At 35.9% G+C, this 17,685-nt stretch overlaps 2 protein-coding genes across 2 annotated transcripts; one reads left to right on the top strand and one right to left on the bottom strand.

The window, feature by feature from the left end:
* Positions 1–2,207: 2,207 nt before the first annotated feature.
* LOC148584433 (Putative membrane lipoprotein) lies at positions 2,208–2,612 on the bottom strand. The gene has a single exon (XM_088517982.1). It carries the CDS (start codon positions 2,610–2,612, stop codon positions 2,388–2,390), a length of 225 nt encoding a protein of 74 aa, XP_088374108.1. The 3' UTR covers positions 2,208–2,387.
* Positions 2,613–6,608: 3,996 nt separating this feature from the next.
* Positions 6,609–8,908, top strand: LOC132185355 (uncharacterized). The gene is made up of 3 exons (XM_088518443.1): positions 6,609–6,661; positions 7,711–7,865; positions 8,426–8,908. Exons 1-3 carry the CDS (start codon positions 6,609–6,611, stop codon positions 8,746–8,748), a joined length of 531 nt encoding a protein of 176 aa, XP_088374569.1. The 3' UTR covers positions 8,749–8,908.
* The last annotated feature ends 8,777 nt before the right edge of the window (positions 8,909–17,685 follow it).

Raw genomic sequence — 17,685 nt, forward strand, 5'->3', positions numbered from 1 at the left:
ATTTTCAACCATAGTTTTGAACTGTAGAAATACATGAGTAACATCAGATTTCATATTGATAGGAAAAAGCCAAGTGTATTTGTTGTAGTCATCCACAATGCAGAGATAATATCGATTATTATTGATTGAAGGCATTGGAGAAGGACCCCATACATCAAGAAATAATAATTGTAATGGACAACTAGACCTAGACAATGAGTTTGAAAATTGTAGACGATGACTTTTGCCCATTTAACAGGAGGAGCACACAGCTGTGGCTTTGGAGGAGTAAACGAGCAGCTTATTGGAAGCAAGAACTTGACGAACAATGGATAAAGCAGGATAACCCAAACGGTTGTGCCATTGATCTACCAAGGCTCTCTCACCATGCAGCAAATTCAGATGTAGGAAAAGAGTGTTTGGATCACATGAAGATAAGCATGAAGTTAGAATTTCAAATGAAGATAAAGTCTTGGATGAAGATAAAGCTACAGATCAAGATAATCAAACAATCTTATCATAATCCTCTTGTAGCAATAGAACACTAAGACTAGATTATATATTTGAATTAGATGTAGATATCTAAACAAATTGTATATCCTATGAGTTTATAAATACAGCAACTGCACTACGTATTTGGTAGGCAGTAAATACATCAAAAACAGAAAATTCTATATGGTATCAGAGCAAATAGGCTAACAAAAATAAAAAAAATAAAAAGCCCGAAGTGGCAGATGTTTTGGCCCTTGTGGCCCGTAGTTGGTTCATTCCAGCCACAGTTGCCAATGTCAAAATTCCAGCCAAAAGTTGCCGATGTCAAAATTCTGGTAAAAGTAACCGATTCCGGCCAAAAAGTTGCCAATGTTCAAATTCCGGCGGTTCAAGTTCAAGAGCAGCCGATCTTTCAATCAGGCGCCATCAACTCTAGCCACTCGATGTTCAATATCAACGATCGCTAACGGACCGTTCATCTTGCGGGGGCATGTTAAGGACATAAATCCATAAATATTGATTTGTATTCTCTAAATCAAGGGATTGAGATAATATTTGTTAACCCGATTTAAGGGATATGATTGTATTTGAAATATTTCAAATCATATGTAAAGCTCTATAAATAGAGCAGTGTACTTAAATTATAAATCGAGGAAATATGTGACCTATTAAGGCTTTGATGTGTGCCAAACTACCGTCTTTCTCTCTTTCATTTATTTCATATTATTTTGCTTTCTATTTATCTTATTATATGATTCTATGTTCCCGTTTTAACGGGATATCCAATGGGGAAGGCAGTAACTTCACGTTACATTCCCGTTTTGATGGGGCATTGCACGGTACTTCCATGGAGTGCAAGAATATATATTTTGTGTCATGTGCTCGTCAAGATCACTTCACGTTATGTCCTTGTTTTGACAGGATATTGCACAGAACCTCTAGGAAGCTCAGTTTTACTTCAGGTCACATACTTGTCTTGACGAGCCATTGAACGGCATTTTCTGAGAGCTCACTTTTACCTCACGTTAGGTTTCCGTTTTGACAAGCATCTAACGGGAAACCACCAAGGACAGTTTCCACTTACATTTTTCATCTTGAAACACAAGAAAGACGAAAAGATATACAAGCAAACTTTTGTACATTGAATGAGGCCAATTTATAAAACCTAACAATTACTTGTATATGATTTATAACAAATTCATCCAGTCTCGCAGTCCTGCATACAGAGTAGTTTTGGGTGCATGATTTTCTGAACCACAGAAGTTTTGTCAAATATTAATACCAAAACTGTAGCCACACTATTTCTGAGATTGGAATCAACTAGTACTGTTTGCTTTATAAAGTTTGAGGATGCCAAAATATTCTACTATATACAGAGAGCTATAAATATGTTGGATATGTGAAATGAGGCACCTAATGATGAGATCAGGTGAAGCACAGAAAAACCTTCTATTGTACAGCATGTCCCAAATTTCCTGAAACAACCTTTTTTTTTTTTTTTTTCCTTCTCATGAAATGAGAAATTAGAGCATTCTTTCTCACTCTATCTTTAGGAATTTCAGTTGCGAAGAAAGAATCAATTAATTGGACATATATTTTTAGCCTCTATTGGAGATTATGCAGGGATATTCCAACTAATATAGAAAAGAAAAATAGTAACAATAACAGTGAGTAGATTAAGCCGCATGAATAAATGAATCTAATTCTCTAGCTATAGGATATAACACAAGCATGTCTATGAGAAACAAGCTTCTCCAATTAGAACAATTATTCTAGAATTGAAACTGCGTTTACATTGACTTAATTAACCTTAGTATCCTAGGCCCTCTTCTAAGCTTTATCTTAGCTTATTTTGGGTCTCTAAACTCTCTTTATATGGGGGATCGATGTGTAAGATTAACATTGGTGGAAAGATATCATGCACCACATGCTGTGCCGCATCCGGCGGAGCATCCGCCGCCGTAGTACTCGGTGTCGTTCGTAGAAGTTTTCTCCTTGGATACACCATCAGCACAAGAGAAAATTATGACCGAGATTAAAGAAATGGAAACCAAAGCGAGCCAGAAGAGTAGGCAAGCATGACCAATATCGCCAACAGCTCCATCCAAGTTGATAGCCTCTGTGATCAGTTGCCTCACCATCTACTAGAGCTTCTTCCTCCCTCCCTTTCTCTGTGGGGAATGAGTATGTGGATAACCGATTTGCTCTTTGGAAGTAGTGAGCATCTTTACCCACTTGGGTTTCTTATATAAAAGCTCTAAGGTCAATGATTCAAGATAAATTATTTGCCCTATGGTCCATTAACACTTAATTAGTGGGATCCCCCTTTCTCTCTCTCTCTCCTGCTTTAGGACTTCATGTGATTCTGTTTGCTTTGCACTAGAATTGGCAGGCAAAACCACGAGTTTTGACATGAACAACAGTGGGTCAACTTTACCACTACAAACTATAATGGTAGGCAACCTCACCCCCCCCCCCCCCCCCCCCCCCCCCCCCTCCCCCTCCCGTCCCCCCCAATAATTGTACTATTTTTTCATTATGTTCAAAAAAAAAAACTATAAGGGTTGGCATTGATATATCCCACTATTTTTTTCTCATAGAATTGAGATGGGTGGAAGCTAACATGGCTTAGAAATCGTCATTTAGATGATGCAGCAGGCAGAAAAGTCATGATTGGAGGTATTGGTTAAAGAGTCTAGTCAGAACTTGTAATTATCAAATTGGCTCACACGTTTCAATAGCTCAATAATTATGGCTTAACACTTTTAATTACTGGATGTTGACTTGGGGAGGCTGGAACTAGTCCAATTGAATCTCTGGAAAAGTGTTCATTAGGGATTTAAAATGTAATTATTGGCTTAAGTGGATTCTTCTTGTAGCCACTTTTCTTAAAAGAGAACAATAATAGCTTAAAATAACATTATTAAGGATGTACATATCAGTTAAGTAGACTGTGGAGGCCAATAAGGGATTAGCCTCGGCCTTTACAACTCCAAAAAGTTTCGAAGACTTGTACAGGTTCTTTGTTTTCCTTTTAATATAGTTTCCTCGTTATTTGTTTAAAAAACAGAAATCCACTCAACATCACAAGTACAATTGTAGGTTCTGTATCCAGGCGAAGATTCTGAATGAAGTGGTACCCTCTTCCAATTTACTTAACACTCGCCGGAGAAGGAATTTTATACCAATAATTAAGGGATGTAATGGAGCTGAATTGAGCTAAGTATTTAGCTATTTGAACTTGGCTCAAAAAGCATGACATAGATTTGAATTGGGTCGAATTGAGCTTTAGGAATATGTTCAAAAAGAACTAAGTTCAAGCTTGAGATTATGATTTTCTATTAGGCAAATTAACATTAATTCTACGGTATAAAATTTCCAAGCCGAACATTATAAAATTTACATAGGTATAACAAAAAATTTGGTCATTAGAAACCAAACTTTTAGCAACAATTCAATTTGTCATTGATAAGTGCTTATTAGCGAGGACTCAAAAGTTGTCACTAAAAGTCACTGCTAAGTTTATAAAAAAATTCCTATTAGAGACAACATTTTGGGTCGTTGCTAATAACTTGGCGATAATATTTTTCCGTGCACGATAAGCTATTAGTGGGAACATTTTTCTATTAGCGACGACAACACTACAAGAAAGATACTCATCAGGGGCAACTCAAAAGTTGTCCCTAATACTCAACTATTAGGGGCGACTCAAAAGTCGCCCCTAATACTCAACTATTAGGGGCGACTCAAAAGTCGCCCCTAATACTCAACTATTAGGGGTGACTTTGAAAGTCGCCCCTAATAGTTCCGTATTAGCGTCCACCTCGAAGTAGACGCTAATAATGGGTCGAAAAGTTGACTATTAGCGTCCACTTTACAGTGGACGCTAATAAGTCGACCCTAATATACGCGCGGGAATTATCCTAGGGGCGGGAAAAATTTAAGCGGCGAAAAAAAAACTTTTAGGGTCTACAATAGTCGACCCTAATACTTAACCAATAGCGTCCACTTAAGTGGACGCTGAAAGATGGAAAAATAAAAAATAAAAAAATAAAAAAAAATCACATAAAAGCTCAATAGGGTCGACTTTGAGAGTCAACCCTAATAGTTAGGCATTAGGGTCGACAAAAGTCGACCCTAAAGAGTGCGTAGAAGAATTAAAAAAAAATTAAAAAAAAATAAATTTGATGACCAATAGCGTCCACTAATAGTGGACGCTATTGACCTATTATTAGGGTCGACTCTCAAAGTCAACCCTAATAGTTAGGTATTAGGGTCGACAAAGTTGACCCTAAAGAGTGCGTAGAAGAATTAAAAAAATATTAAAAAAAAAATTTGATGACCAATAGCGTCCGCTACGAATGGACGCTATTGACCTATTATTAGGGTCGACTCACAAAGTCGACCCTAAAGATTGCGTAGAAAAATAAATAAAAAAATAAAAAAATAAAATTTAAGCTAATAATTAATTATAAGATAAATATCACATTAATGATCTTTTATACTAAAAATTTATTAAATTTAAATTTGTTGTTAATATTTTAATAATAAAAACATATTTAATATTTGACTCATCCAACATATAATTTGATGCAATATCTCCTTCCATTAGGATTTGGCGTTAAAATGTTATTTCCCAAAAATTTACCTCCGATAATATGTCATTATTTATTTTATATAAATTATCGGATATTTGATCGATCATGATAGGATCAAATGATCGATCAAACTTGAAACAAATTAAAGGTTCGTTCACACATCCGTTAGGTCCTACTGCATTTGTTCGATCGATCATGATAGGATCAAATGGTCGATCAAACTTTAAACAATTGAAATTGAAGGTTTGATCGAATATCCAATCAATCATAATGAATTAGTTTGATTGATCGTGATAAGATCAAATGATTGAAACAATTGAAATTGAATTAATTCGATTGATCGTGATAGGATCAAATGATCGATCAAACATCGATCCTACTGAATTAATTTGATTGATCGTGATAGGATCAAATGATCAATCAAATATTCGATCGATCCTAATTAATTAGTTCAATTGAGATCGATCCTAATGAATTAGTTCGATTGATCGTGATAGGATCAAATGTTTAATCGAACATCCGATCAATCCTAGTGAATTAGTTTGATTTATTGTGATAGGATCAAATGATCAATCAAACTTGAAAAAAAATTGATGGTTTGATCGAACATCTGATCGATCCTAGTGAATTAGTTTGATTGATCGTGATAAGATCAATTGATCGATCCAACTGGATACAATTGAATGTTCAATCGAAAATGTGCATCTTACATGTTCAATAAATACATGTAATTTTTATAGATTAGGTTAAAAAAAAATTCTTTCAACCCAGTTTGGAGAAAAATTTTGTCCATATATATATATATATATGTGTGTGTGTGAGAGAGAAAACTACAAAATGATGTATATATATTAACAAATAAAAAATAGAAAAATAGGAAACTTTACTAATTATGACCCAATTTTTTTTTTTTTTTTTCAATCAATTTTGACTTAAAAAAAAAAATTAATAAGCTAATATAATTGTTTTAATAAGTTCAAATAAAAAAAATTAAAAAGTAGACAATCAGTGTCAACATTATAGGTTGACGCTGATAGTATGGTTATCAGCGTCGACTAAGTCGACGCTGATATAAAAATATGTCAGTTTGGTACAAATTAGAAGGCGGGATCCATTGGCGCGGCGGGTGAAATTTTTGGAAAATTTTTTTTTGTATCTCCCCCTTTTTTCTTCTTCGCCTCTCTAACCCATTCTTCTCATGTTATCCCCTGCCTTCTGCAATTCTACACAATACCAGGAGAGAGAGCTAGAGCGAGAGAGAGAGAGAGAGAGAGAGAGAGAGTGACGGACAAACGAAGATTGACAGATGAGACTGCGAGAGAGAGAGAGAGATGTGATTCAAAGTTGCAGACACACAACCATGTATTTTCTCCCTCTAGTTGTAGACGCACAGCCAGGTTCTCTCTCATTCGGTCCTCTTTCTCGTTCTCCTCTCTCTCTCTCTCTCTCTCTCTCTCTCTATATTTTTTTTCTTAGGTTTTATTCCATTTTTTTACGTTAATCACAGACCTGATATATATCTCTTTGTCTCTCTCACTAATGAACATTTGTCTTTCTCTAGTTGCCGAGCAAGGAAGAAAGAAGAGCTTCAGGTAAATTTTCTTCCTCTTCGTCTTCTCTTTTTTCGTAACTGTCCGAAATTCTCTCTCGTCGGAACCCTGTTTTCTCATGCTTTGGTTAATTTCGAATCTTGGTGCATATTTCTGAAATTTACACTTCATGTTGGCATACCTATGGATGATTTGAGAGTATTTTGCTAATTTTGGATTTGGGGATGAAAAATTGTAGAAGCCCGCCCCTATTTGTTTTTTGTAGAAGCCCCTAGTATGTGGAATTTGAGGATTATTGGGTCAACGCTAATGGTGGGTGTTGTTTTGATTTTGGGATAATTTCTTGATTTGATTTTGTGTGTGTCTTGATATGGGATTTTATTTTGGGGACCCTATTCATAAATGTTCTTAATCATTTATATGGAATTTGAGGATTATTGGGTCAACGCTAATGGTGGGTGTTGTTTTGATTTTTGGATAATTTCTTGATTTGATTTTGTGTGTTTCTTGATATGGGATTTTATTTTGGGTGCCATTTGAACTACATCTTATTGGAGATGTTTTGTGGTGAAATTATATTTGCGGTATTTTGAGGTGAATTTTTCTGGATTTTTGATACTGAAAATTCCGGCACTTATTTTGAAGTTTATTGAGGCTGTGCTTTGTCCGGTTCTGTAATTCTCTGTTTGGTTGCTGAGAAAACTGAGGAAATACGAAAGAAAATGGAACCCCTGATCAGCTCACCTAACCAGTGAAAGTTTCCTTATGCATGCATAGTTTATTGTGTGAATAAATGCTTAGAATTTGAATTATTGGTTTATTTTGTTTTTGCTTGCCTTTTTGTAGGACTGAAATGATATTAACTGCGATAGATATATGCAACATTTTTAGTTGAAATTTGGTGATAATCATGCCGGATGTGCAGGTCCTTGTGAATGATTTCCTTAACAACCTTAAAAAAGGGTAAAATCTTCAGCACTGTTTGTATAGCTGCATAGATGGTATACGAAGGCTATGTTTAAGATACTATAAGCTCATTTATATATGTTTGTTTGTTATTTACTTCTTTTTTGGATAATTTGTGGTTCCAGTAAAATTGAGGGCTCGCAGGCCACAGCAAGGCAGACGGCCGAATTGCTTCGGTCGGTGATTTCACAGCAGCGAGTGTCGTACACAAACCAGGCTGGAGCTTTGATGGATGTTGTAGGGGCAGTTGGGGAGCTGCTGATTGCTGCAAATCCTGTGGGTATGTGCATGGATAGTCTGTTTATTATGACTAGAAATTATGTAGTAGTATATTTTCTTGAGGGAACTTCATCAATTAATGAAGATCATGTTATGTAGGGCTTGTAACTTTTCTAGTCCAGCAAAAAGTTAACTATGAAATCAAGGCATAAAGAAGTTATTAATACTATTCCTTTGAATTTAAATGCTATTGTATGTTTCCCTTTTCTTAGAAATAATATACTTTAATTTATGAATAGCAGTGCTACTTATTCTTAAATTTGATGTGTGATTTGTGAAACATGTGATACTATGGTTTTGTAGTTTTAAAATGCTTACTTAATCAGGCTCCTTATCCTTGTCTGATTCTTCAATATTGCTGATGGATATTGTACAATCACATGAATACAATGGTTATGGATACTGTACAATCACATGAATAGAATGGTTATCATGAAGGGATACCTTGCTTGTTCTTGTTCTTGTTCTTTTTTTTTTTATTTTTTTTTATTTTTTACTTACATGGAGTGTTAAGATCTATCTTTGTTTTCTTATGATAATATGTTATGTACATAATTGCAGAGCTTGCTGTCGGTAATATTGTGAGGCGTGTTTTGCACATTATTAGGGAGGAGGATCTATCTCTCACAACGGCTGCTATTGCTGGTTTGGGCGTATTGGCTGTTAGTGATGATGATGATGATGCTGAGCACAATGATCATCCAGTTCTATCAGCAGCTTCTCTTGCTGCTGCTGCAAGAAGCACTTTGCATCCACCTTCCTTGCAGACCCTTCTTGAGGATGTGCCTGACTCAGCAGCTGTTCCTCACACTTCTTCCTCTGGGGGTGATTCTGATGGAAAAAGCAGATGTGAGCTCAGTAGTTTTTATTTTATTCAGTTATAATATTGCTGTTATTGCTAGTTCTCTTACAGTCATATTTTTATTTAAAGCGAATAGTCTTGGAGATTGCTTGAAGAAGTTGACTATGAACTTACACTTTGATGTTGGAAGAGAAATATTACATATTCCCACCTTCAGCTTTTCTAGCTTTTTAGCAAGTTTATCATCATTGCAGTTAACACGTGGTGATGACTTGATATGCTTTGCCCTGCCCCAATATCCATTTCCACAAACAGAACAAAGATCATAAAATTCAACCAAAGAATGTCTATCTCCAGAACCCAAAGCTGAGTTCATGTCGATAATTGGAAAATATTACATTTCTTTGGAATGATTTAAAGTCTTTCAGAACTAAAAAAGTTGGTGAATTATGTAAATTAATATTTGTTGCCATAAAGGAACTAGAGCCACAAAGTAGTACTCCAATAGAGAGATAAGAAAAGTGTCATTTTGCTACAAGGTAAATCTTAGCAATGATAATAGTATGCTTTAATGTTCCCTGGTTCTGCGATCGATCGCACTTGGAGTGCGATCGATCGCAGTAACAGAGGGTTTTCAAGTAGGTTTTTTATATTTTGCGATCGATCGCACTCCAAGTGCGATAGATCGCAAAATGTCGAAAACCTACTGGTACTGCGATCGATCGCAGATTATTTCTTTTTTAATTTTTTAGGACCATTAGGGTCCACTTTGTGGACGCTAATGTGGATGCTAATGGTTAACTATCAGCGTCCACTTTGGTTTGGACGCTGATAGTTAATTTTTTTTAAAAAAAAAATTTGAGGACCATTAGGGTCCACTTTGTGGACGCTAATGGTTAACTATCAACGTCCACTTTGGTTTGGACGCTAATAGTTAATTTTTTTAAAAAAAATTTGGACCATTAGAGTCCACTTTGTGGACGCTAATGATTAACTATCAGCGTCCACTTTGGTTTGGACGCTGATAGTTATTATTATATTTTTTTTTTAAAGGACCATTAGGGTCGACAAAGTGGACCCTAATGGTTAACTAAAAGTGGACGCTAATGCCTGACTATTAGGGTCGACTTTCGCTTCCGTTTACATCATCTTTAGGGTCAAAACATTGCGACTTTTAGGGTCGATAAAGTGGACGCTAAAAGTGATCATTAGGGTCGACTTTTAAGTGGACCCTGATAATCAGACATTTGATCATTAGGGTCGGACTATTAGCGTCGACACCTTTAGGGTCGACAAGTCGACGCTGTTGGCAACAGTGTCCACTTTAGAACCTTTAGGGTCAAAGTCGCCCCTAAAGACCTAATTTCTTGTAGTGCAATAGTCTTTGCAAATAATAACATACCAATGATGACAATAATGTTTTTGCAAATGTTGTATATAAATTTTTTTTTAAAAAAAAAAAAAAAAAACTCACATAAGCGACGGCACGTGTCGCCACTGATAGTCTATTTGAAAATTTTTTTAAAAGAAAATTGAAACTCACATCAAGGATATACAGTTATCAACGATGGCTCAAATGTCATTGTTGATGATATAAACTCAAATGACTTACATGAAGCATTTTTAGCGACAACATGTAATGTTATTCACGATGGTAAATATCATTAAAAGATAATGATGTATTAACAACAACAGTAAGGTTGTCACTGATAACCAATATTGATGATGCAACAATAACAACTTGTCGTCAGTAAAAGTCATTAGAGACAAATTTTGAACTTTTAGCAACGATTTTTTCGTCTTTTCCTAGTGTCTATATAACAATATATATTATTCTACAACTAACATACATATATATATGTACATGTGTATGTATAATTAGAATACATATATAAGTCCCCCGCCCCATATATATCTATCTATCACTATGACGTATTTCAGTTAGCTCTTATGTGTTATATGTTCAACTCCTAGTATATTGAAAGAAAAAAATCTTCTTCTATGAGATTGTATCTCTGATGTAGTAACGTCACATGAAAATTAGAAGTTTCTATTTACGTTTTTGCTTGTTCAAGTATCAAGATGTCACACAACTAACACTCAAGAGGTTACTCACAACGATGTGAATCTTGCTCATAGCAATTGAAAGGACCGGATTCCAAACCCAATGCCTTAATCCACAATTATGCAGCAATTAAAAAACAAACCAATCACAATGACAACTCATCACACAATCTACCTCCTCATTCGACTATATTCTATACGTGAGTTTCTTACAGACCTATCGATAGCCTTCAAGCGGTTGAAGATTTGGTAATGGTGTGTGATTTGAAATACAAAGTCCAAGAGAGGGAAAGTAATGGAAGCTTTCAACAATACCTCTCTTGGTACACAACAAAGGTGAAGCTAAGCTATCTCTCAAAAGGTTCAAAAAACCTTTGCTTGCTTAACCTTAGACTAAGAACATCCTTAAGTATTTATAGGATGAAGAAACCCATTGCTCCTGCTTTATCCTCATCACCTTGATTGTCTTCCTCTTCCAAGATGGATGGAGAGGGTTAATGACAACGTCCTCTACGACCACCAAGATTAGCCAATTGGGTAGTGAGGGTCTCAATTTGATTCCCCAAAACCGTAAATCGTTCATCCACGAGTTGTCGATGTACCGCCGCTTGTTCTTCCCGAATTGATTCCTCACGTTCATACACGTTTTCGAAGTTTGCATAATGGTTACCCCTTCCCCTTGTGATTGGCGGTGCAATGGAAAGAAACCTGGCTCTGATACCAATTGATGCAACGTATGATAGTGATGGACAAGAAAACAGCAAGTAGAAGTGATAAATATTCCTAAGATTGTGAGACTATCAACAAAATCAAAGAAATCTTCTCAAAATGATAGATGATATCTAGGGTTTGAAGGAAAATCATGAAGAATCTCAACTCGGAGTATTCTTATTGAAGAAAACCAAATTATAATCAAAAACTATATTCTCGGGGTTATAAGCATGTATTTATAGCCCCAAAAGTCCTAAACCAATAAGGAAACATATTTAAAGTCAATTTAAACAACAACTACGCTGGCTGTCTAGACGGGACATAGGGCCGTCTGGACAGGCAGAAGAGAAAAGCAGTAAATTGCATAAAATAACATAGGCGTCCGGACTTGTGGCAGACAAACCCCAGATGAGGATACTCGGGTTGGCTTTCGTCCAAACGAGATTGCAGTCAAGCTCCAGAGGAGAACTCTCCGGTTAAGCCTCGTTCAGACTTGCGGCATAGGAGCTTCAGACAAACCTCTCAAGATCACGGGCGTCGGGATATATGCTGTCCGTGTTCGGACGGTAGTGACTCAAATAATTAACTAAGCTTAGATAGCTTTGTTAGAGGGTTAGTTTGAGTTTTGAGTCACTAAGGACAACTAGAGGGGCACTTTGGAAATTTTGGATTTTCTGGCTGGCTGTACACCCCTGTCTTTTGTAAAGGACGTACACAGGGACCACCATATGTACGCCTACAAAAAAGTACAAGGACATACGCCTGGGGACCATCGGGGCATACACTGCTTTTTGGAAAACCCTTGGATAATACCTGGATGTACACCACAGCCTTTGGACCGTTGTGTCAACAATACCGAACGTATGCCCCAATAGTACCGGACGTCCGCTACTTTTCAGAATAGTTGATAGCACCCTCTACTTTTTCTCACCTATAAGTACCCCCCTTACCTTCTACCTCTTACACCCATTTTTGCCCCTAGGCTCCTAGAAACTTTGTGAGAGTGTGTTCTTGTGACTTTTGTGAGTTTTTGTGAAGAAAGAGAGGTGGTTCTTGAAAGTTGCTTCTAGGAGGTAACCTTCTATAATTAAATTTTCTTTCTATGTCGTTATGCTCTTTAAATGCTTGATTAGACTAGCTTAGTTGTTGTTTTGAGTTTCTAGCTAGGTTATGCTTTAATCTTGCCAGATTAGTGTTTTACCTTTATCGAACATGTTTTCATATGCATGGAGACCTTATTTTTAGATAGGAAGTCTTGAACATGTTTTCATATGCATGGAGACCTTATTTTGAGATAAGAAGTCTTAGAAAGCCTTTTCATAACCTTAGAAATTGGTTTTGGAGGATAGGAGGATGCATGGACAAAATGGGGTTCCACCTGAAAACCTTTTGGGCGGACGTACGGTCAGAAGCATTCTAGGGAACGCTATTTTGGCCAGTCGTCAGATAGCTCCTGTTTTCATGCTTTAGGGCTGTTTTAGTCAGACTAGGACTAAAAGAAGGATTTTCACAGATTTGGAGAAGCCGGACCTTTTGGAGGAATATTCGGAGACTTGTTCGACTCAGGTGAGTTTGAACTCACATAATTCTGCCATTTATTTTCCCACATTGAACGTCTATTTTGTGTACCAAAACATGCATATATGCAACTATCACGAATTACACTTTATTGCACATGAACTCTAGCTTTTTGTGGAAAAACATTGTACTGAATATGTTAATGAAAGTAAGACTTGTGAAAAAGGCATGCAAGTAAAATACAAATAAGATTAATTGCACTGTATGACATAGTACACCGGTATGTGCGAGATAACGGCCATGGGCTTACTATACATGTTAACTTTATGGTCAAATGTGTGTGTTATATGGGCCTTGGATCCAATGGTTGTTTCGTGACCGGCGTAGCTTTAACGGGCAGTCACTACAAGATGGACATCATTAGTGGTGTGGGCCAACCGAGGTCAAACTCTGTCGTGCCGCTAATGGGATGGAAGGTAGCGTTTAATATCCGGGGCACCAGTGTTGCATTACAGGTCCCTCGAGATAGTGCCAACTCTGCTGAGAATGGGTAATATCTCGGGTAAGCCATACTGTTGAACTATCATTGTTACTCTATATCATATGCATATATCATATATCTATATCACGCCTATGGAAAACTGTCATGATGAAATTGTTGTATACTTTATAAAATAGAATTCATCACTAAACTAGCATGGGTATTATCTACGTTAACATTCACTAAATCTTTAGACTTACCCCATTTATTTTATGTTTTCTCCCCTCTATTACGAATAATTGCACGGTTTAGCTAACATAGATGAGGATGCCTATGGACCGGACAAGGGTGATTGCGTAAAACCTGATCCGAGTCATTTTTTGAGGATATGGACTTAGTTTGATTGAAGTCCATGTGGGATGACGGAGGAACCACTCGAGCAAAGATGATTGAGATTATTATTTCTTTAGCATTGTTTAAGCTTAGGATTTGATATGTTGATCTTTTGTAAGACAATTCTGATTTGGGATGTAATCCTTTATTTTGATGATGGTCTAATGACCTATAAATTCGATGACTTCTTTTATATTATGAGGAATTCTGTTTACTCTGGTATATCCATGTGTGAATGTTTTATTATTACTCTCTATTCCTATAGTTTAGAAAGTCTTCCACTGAACTCTCTCGATTATAAGAGGTTGTAAATCCCTAAGTCTTGTCTAGTGTGGGGCAGGGCTGGGAGACGAACCATGGGATCAATTACCAGTTAATTGATTTGCCCATCAGGGTCGTTACAGGACAGGTTTCGGCTTCCTTGCACGTTTATGATCTCACTAAAAAAAACGATTTTTTATTGACATAGATTTTCTGGCGTGTCAGGTGGTCTGACACGTTAGTAAATCCTCCTGACGGGCCAATTTTGACGTGTTTCATGCGTTAATATTGTGGGTGTTAGGAATGGAAAATTCTAACACGTCAGAACATTCTAACGTGTTGGATTTAACACGTCAAAAAATTTTCCTGACGTGTCAAAAATTAACACGTCATGAATTTCTGACGTGTTAAAATATAACACGTCAGAAATTTCCTGACGTGTCAAAATTAACACGTCAGGAAATTTAAAAATTAATTAAAAAATATATATTTTTAAAAAAAAATTTCTGGAATTTTTTTTTTCAATTAAAAAATGTATTAATTTAATGTTTTTTTCTTTTGTAATTTATTGAGTGGTGCAGGGAAACTAATTTCTCTGCACCACTTGTTTGTCTGCACCATTGGTGCAGTGAAGTGGTGCAAAGAAACCCAACAAATTTGTTGGGTTTCTCTGCAGAGAAGATTTTAAAACCATGAAAAAATTTTCTCGTTTCTACAAAAATTTTCTTCAAAATATTTTCTCCGTTTTCTCACTTCTTTTCGATCTCCATTTTCAAAAACCCAAACCCACACTAAAAATCTTCAAAAAATCAAAAACCCAAATCAGAAAAACAATCTGAAAAATCAAAAACCTAAATGTCAAACCCAACAAATCTTCAAACACAAGAAAAATCTTATTCTCTTCTCTTCTCTTCTCCTCCTTTTTTTTTTTTTTTTCTTATGAGCAGAAGCATGCTTCTCTTCTTCTTCTTCTTCTCTTCTTCTCTTCTCCCTTCTTTTTCTTCTGCTTCTCTTCTTCTTCTCTTCTCCCTTTCTTTTTCTTCTTCTCTTCTCCTTTTCTTTTTCTTCTCCTTCTTCTGCCTTCTTTGATTTGCCGTGGAGAGAGAGAGAGAGAGGAGAGGAGAGGAGAGAGAGAGAGTAGGCAAAATAAATGAGGAGGGAAGAATAAAAAGAGGAAAAAATTGAGGGCAAATAAGAAGAGGGAAAAATTTCAAAAATTCGTCCTTTTTTTTTATCTGACGTGCTATTTTTAGCACGTCAGAAATTCTGACATGCCAGTTGGACACATCAGAAATTTCTGACGTACTAAATTAGCACGTCAGAATATATATAATGTAAAATAAATATGATATATATATATAAAAACAAAAAAAAAATTTTAAATTAAAACAGATTCTGACGTGCCAAATATGGCACATCAGAAATTCCTGACATGCCAATTGTGGCACGTCAGGATTTCTTTTATTTTTTTTTTATTTTTTATTTTTTGTCTTCATTCTTCTTCTCTCCCTTTCTTAATTAATTCATTCTTTTTCTCTCCCCCTTTTTTTTTTTTTTTTTTTTCTCTCTGCACGCTTCTATTCTTCATTCTTATAATTTTTTTTTCCTTTTCTTTTTCCTCCCCCAAGTTGTTCCACCACACCGTAGTGTGTGCACACCCTAAATTTTTTTTTCTTCTCTCTCTGCACGCTTCTATCTTCTTCATTTTTATTTTTTATTTTTTATTTTTAATTTCTGATGTGCTGAAACAGCACGTCAGAAATTTCTGACGTGCTAGTTTTAGCACGTTAGAACCTGTAAAAAAAAAAATTGAAATATATATATTAATATAAATAAACCTGATATATATATATATATATATATATATATATATATATATATATATATATATATATATATATATATATATATATTTTACAGATTCCTGACATGCTAAAAATAGCACGTCAGAAACTTGATATATTAAAAAAAATTAAATTGAATTTAAATTTCCTGACGTGTTGAATGTAACAGGTCAATAAATATTGACGTAGCACATTCAACACGGCAAAAAAAAATTTGTTGACGTACCAGTTTTGGCACGTCAACATTTACTGACGTGGCAAAAAAAGGATACTGTTTGCCACGTCAAAAAATTGCATTTTTTTTGTAGTGTCTAGTCTTGAATCTTCTGGGTGCCTCCACACTCACATCTACTCGGGTCTTATTCATGTAATCCCAAGCAATCCTATCTACATCACTTACAAAGTGTTTGAGGCTTGCCATGTTATGTATTTTAAAGGGCTTTTAAAGGAAAGAAGCCTGGAGACTCTACCAGGTTTGATTAGAATAACTGTATTTCGATTAGTATCTCTCAGTCTGTGATTAATGATAGTACATGCATGCCTTGTGATTTATTTTAAATATCTCATATTTGTTGATTTCACATTTTGCAACATTTATGTTGAGTATTGTAATGACTCCGATGGGCAAATCAATTAACTAGTAATTGACCTCATGGTTCGTCTTTCAGTCCTATCCCTCGTGGGACAAGACTTAGAGATTTCAATCTTTCTCGTCGAAATAAGAAAATCTTAGTAGAAGACTTTCAAAAACTATAGGAAATAGAGAGCAATAAATTTAACATCCACACAACATGCACCAAAGTAAATATAAAACCTCATCAAATGTACAGGTCATCAGACCATCATCAAAATAGGAATTACAACCCAACATAACATCATAACATTGTTCTAACAAAAGATCATACAAATCAAACACTAAGCTTAAGAAGAGCTAAAGGGATTAAGATCTCTATCATATCAACACGGGCGGTTCCTCCATCATCCCACATAGACTTCAACCACACCGGGTTCATGTCGTTAAAAATGACCCGAATTAGATCCTGCATAATCACCCATGTTTACTCTGACGGCATCCTCTTCTAGGATAGCTAAACCGTGCAGATATTCGTAATGATAGGGGAAAACATAAATAAAAAGGAGGGTAAGTCTAAGACTTAGTGAATATTAACGTAAATAATGCCCATGCCAGTTTAGTGATGAACTCTAATTTTTTAGTAAAGCAATAGATCCATTATGATAGTTTTACATAGGTGTGATATAAATATATAATACATGCATATGATATAGAGTGATAGTCATAGTTCAACAGTACGGTCTACCCAAGATATTATCCCTTCCCAGCAGGGTTGGCGCTATCCCGAAGGACCTATAATACAACACCGGTGCCCCGAATATTATATGCTACCATACATAACACTAGTGGCACGACTGAGTCCAACCTCGAGTGGCCCACACTGCTAATGATGTCCGTCCTGTAATGACTGCTTGTTAAGGCTGCGCCGGCCATAAAATCACCATTGGATTCAAGGCCCATATAACACACACATATTTGACCATAAATTTAACATATATAATAAGCTCATGGCCGTTATCCCGCATGTACCGGCGTACCATATCATATGATGCAAAATTATCTTGTCTATATTTTACATGCATGCTTTCACAAGTCTCACTTTCTTAACTTATTCAGCACAATGTTTTTCTCAAAAATGCTAGAGTTCATGTGTAGCAAGTATAAATTGTGAGA

This window comes from Corylus avellana, chromosome 7 (genome assembly GCF_965113065.1).
Source record: "Corylus avellana chromosome 7, dhCorAvel1.hap1.2, whole genome shotgun sequence".
Lineage (NCBI taxonomy): Eukaryota > Viridiplantae > Streptophyta > Magnoliopsida > Fagales > Betulaceae > Corylus > Corylus avellana.

Bases quoted from the DNA above. Each gene is read 5' to 3' on its own strand.
- LOC132185355 (XM_088518443.1), top strand. From the start codon at position 6,609: ATGAACATTTGTCTTTCTCTAGTTGCCGAGCAAGGAAGAAAGAAGAGC. The intron at 6,662-7,710 runs GTAAATTTTCTT...TTGTGGTTCCAG, and splicing joins GGAAGAAAGAAGAGCTTCAG to TAAAATTGAGGGCTCGCAGG. The intron at 7,866-8,425 runs GTATGTGCATGG...ACATAATTGCAG, and splicing joins GATTGCTGCAAATCCTGTGG to AGCTTGCTGTCGGTAATATT.
- LOC148584433 (XM_088517982.1), bottom strand. From the start codon at position 2,612: ATGGTGAGGCAACTGATCACAGAGGCTATCAACTTGGATGGAGCTGTT.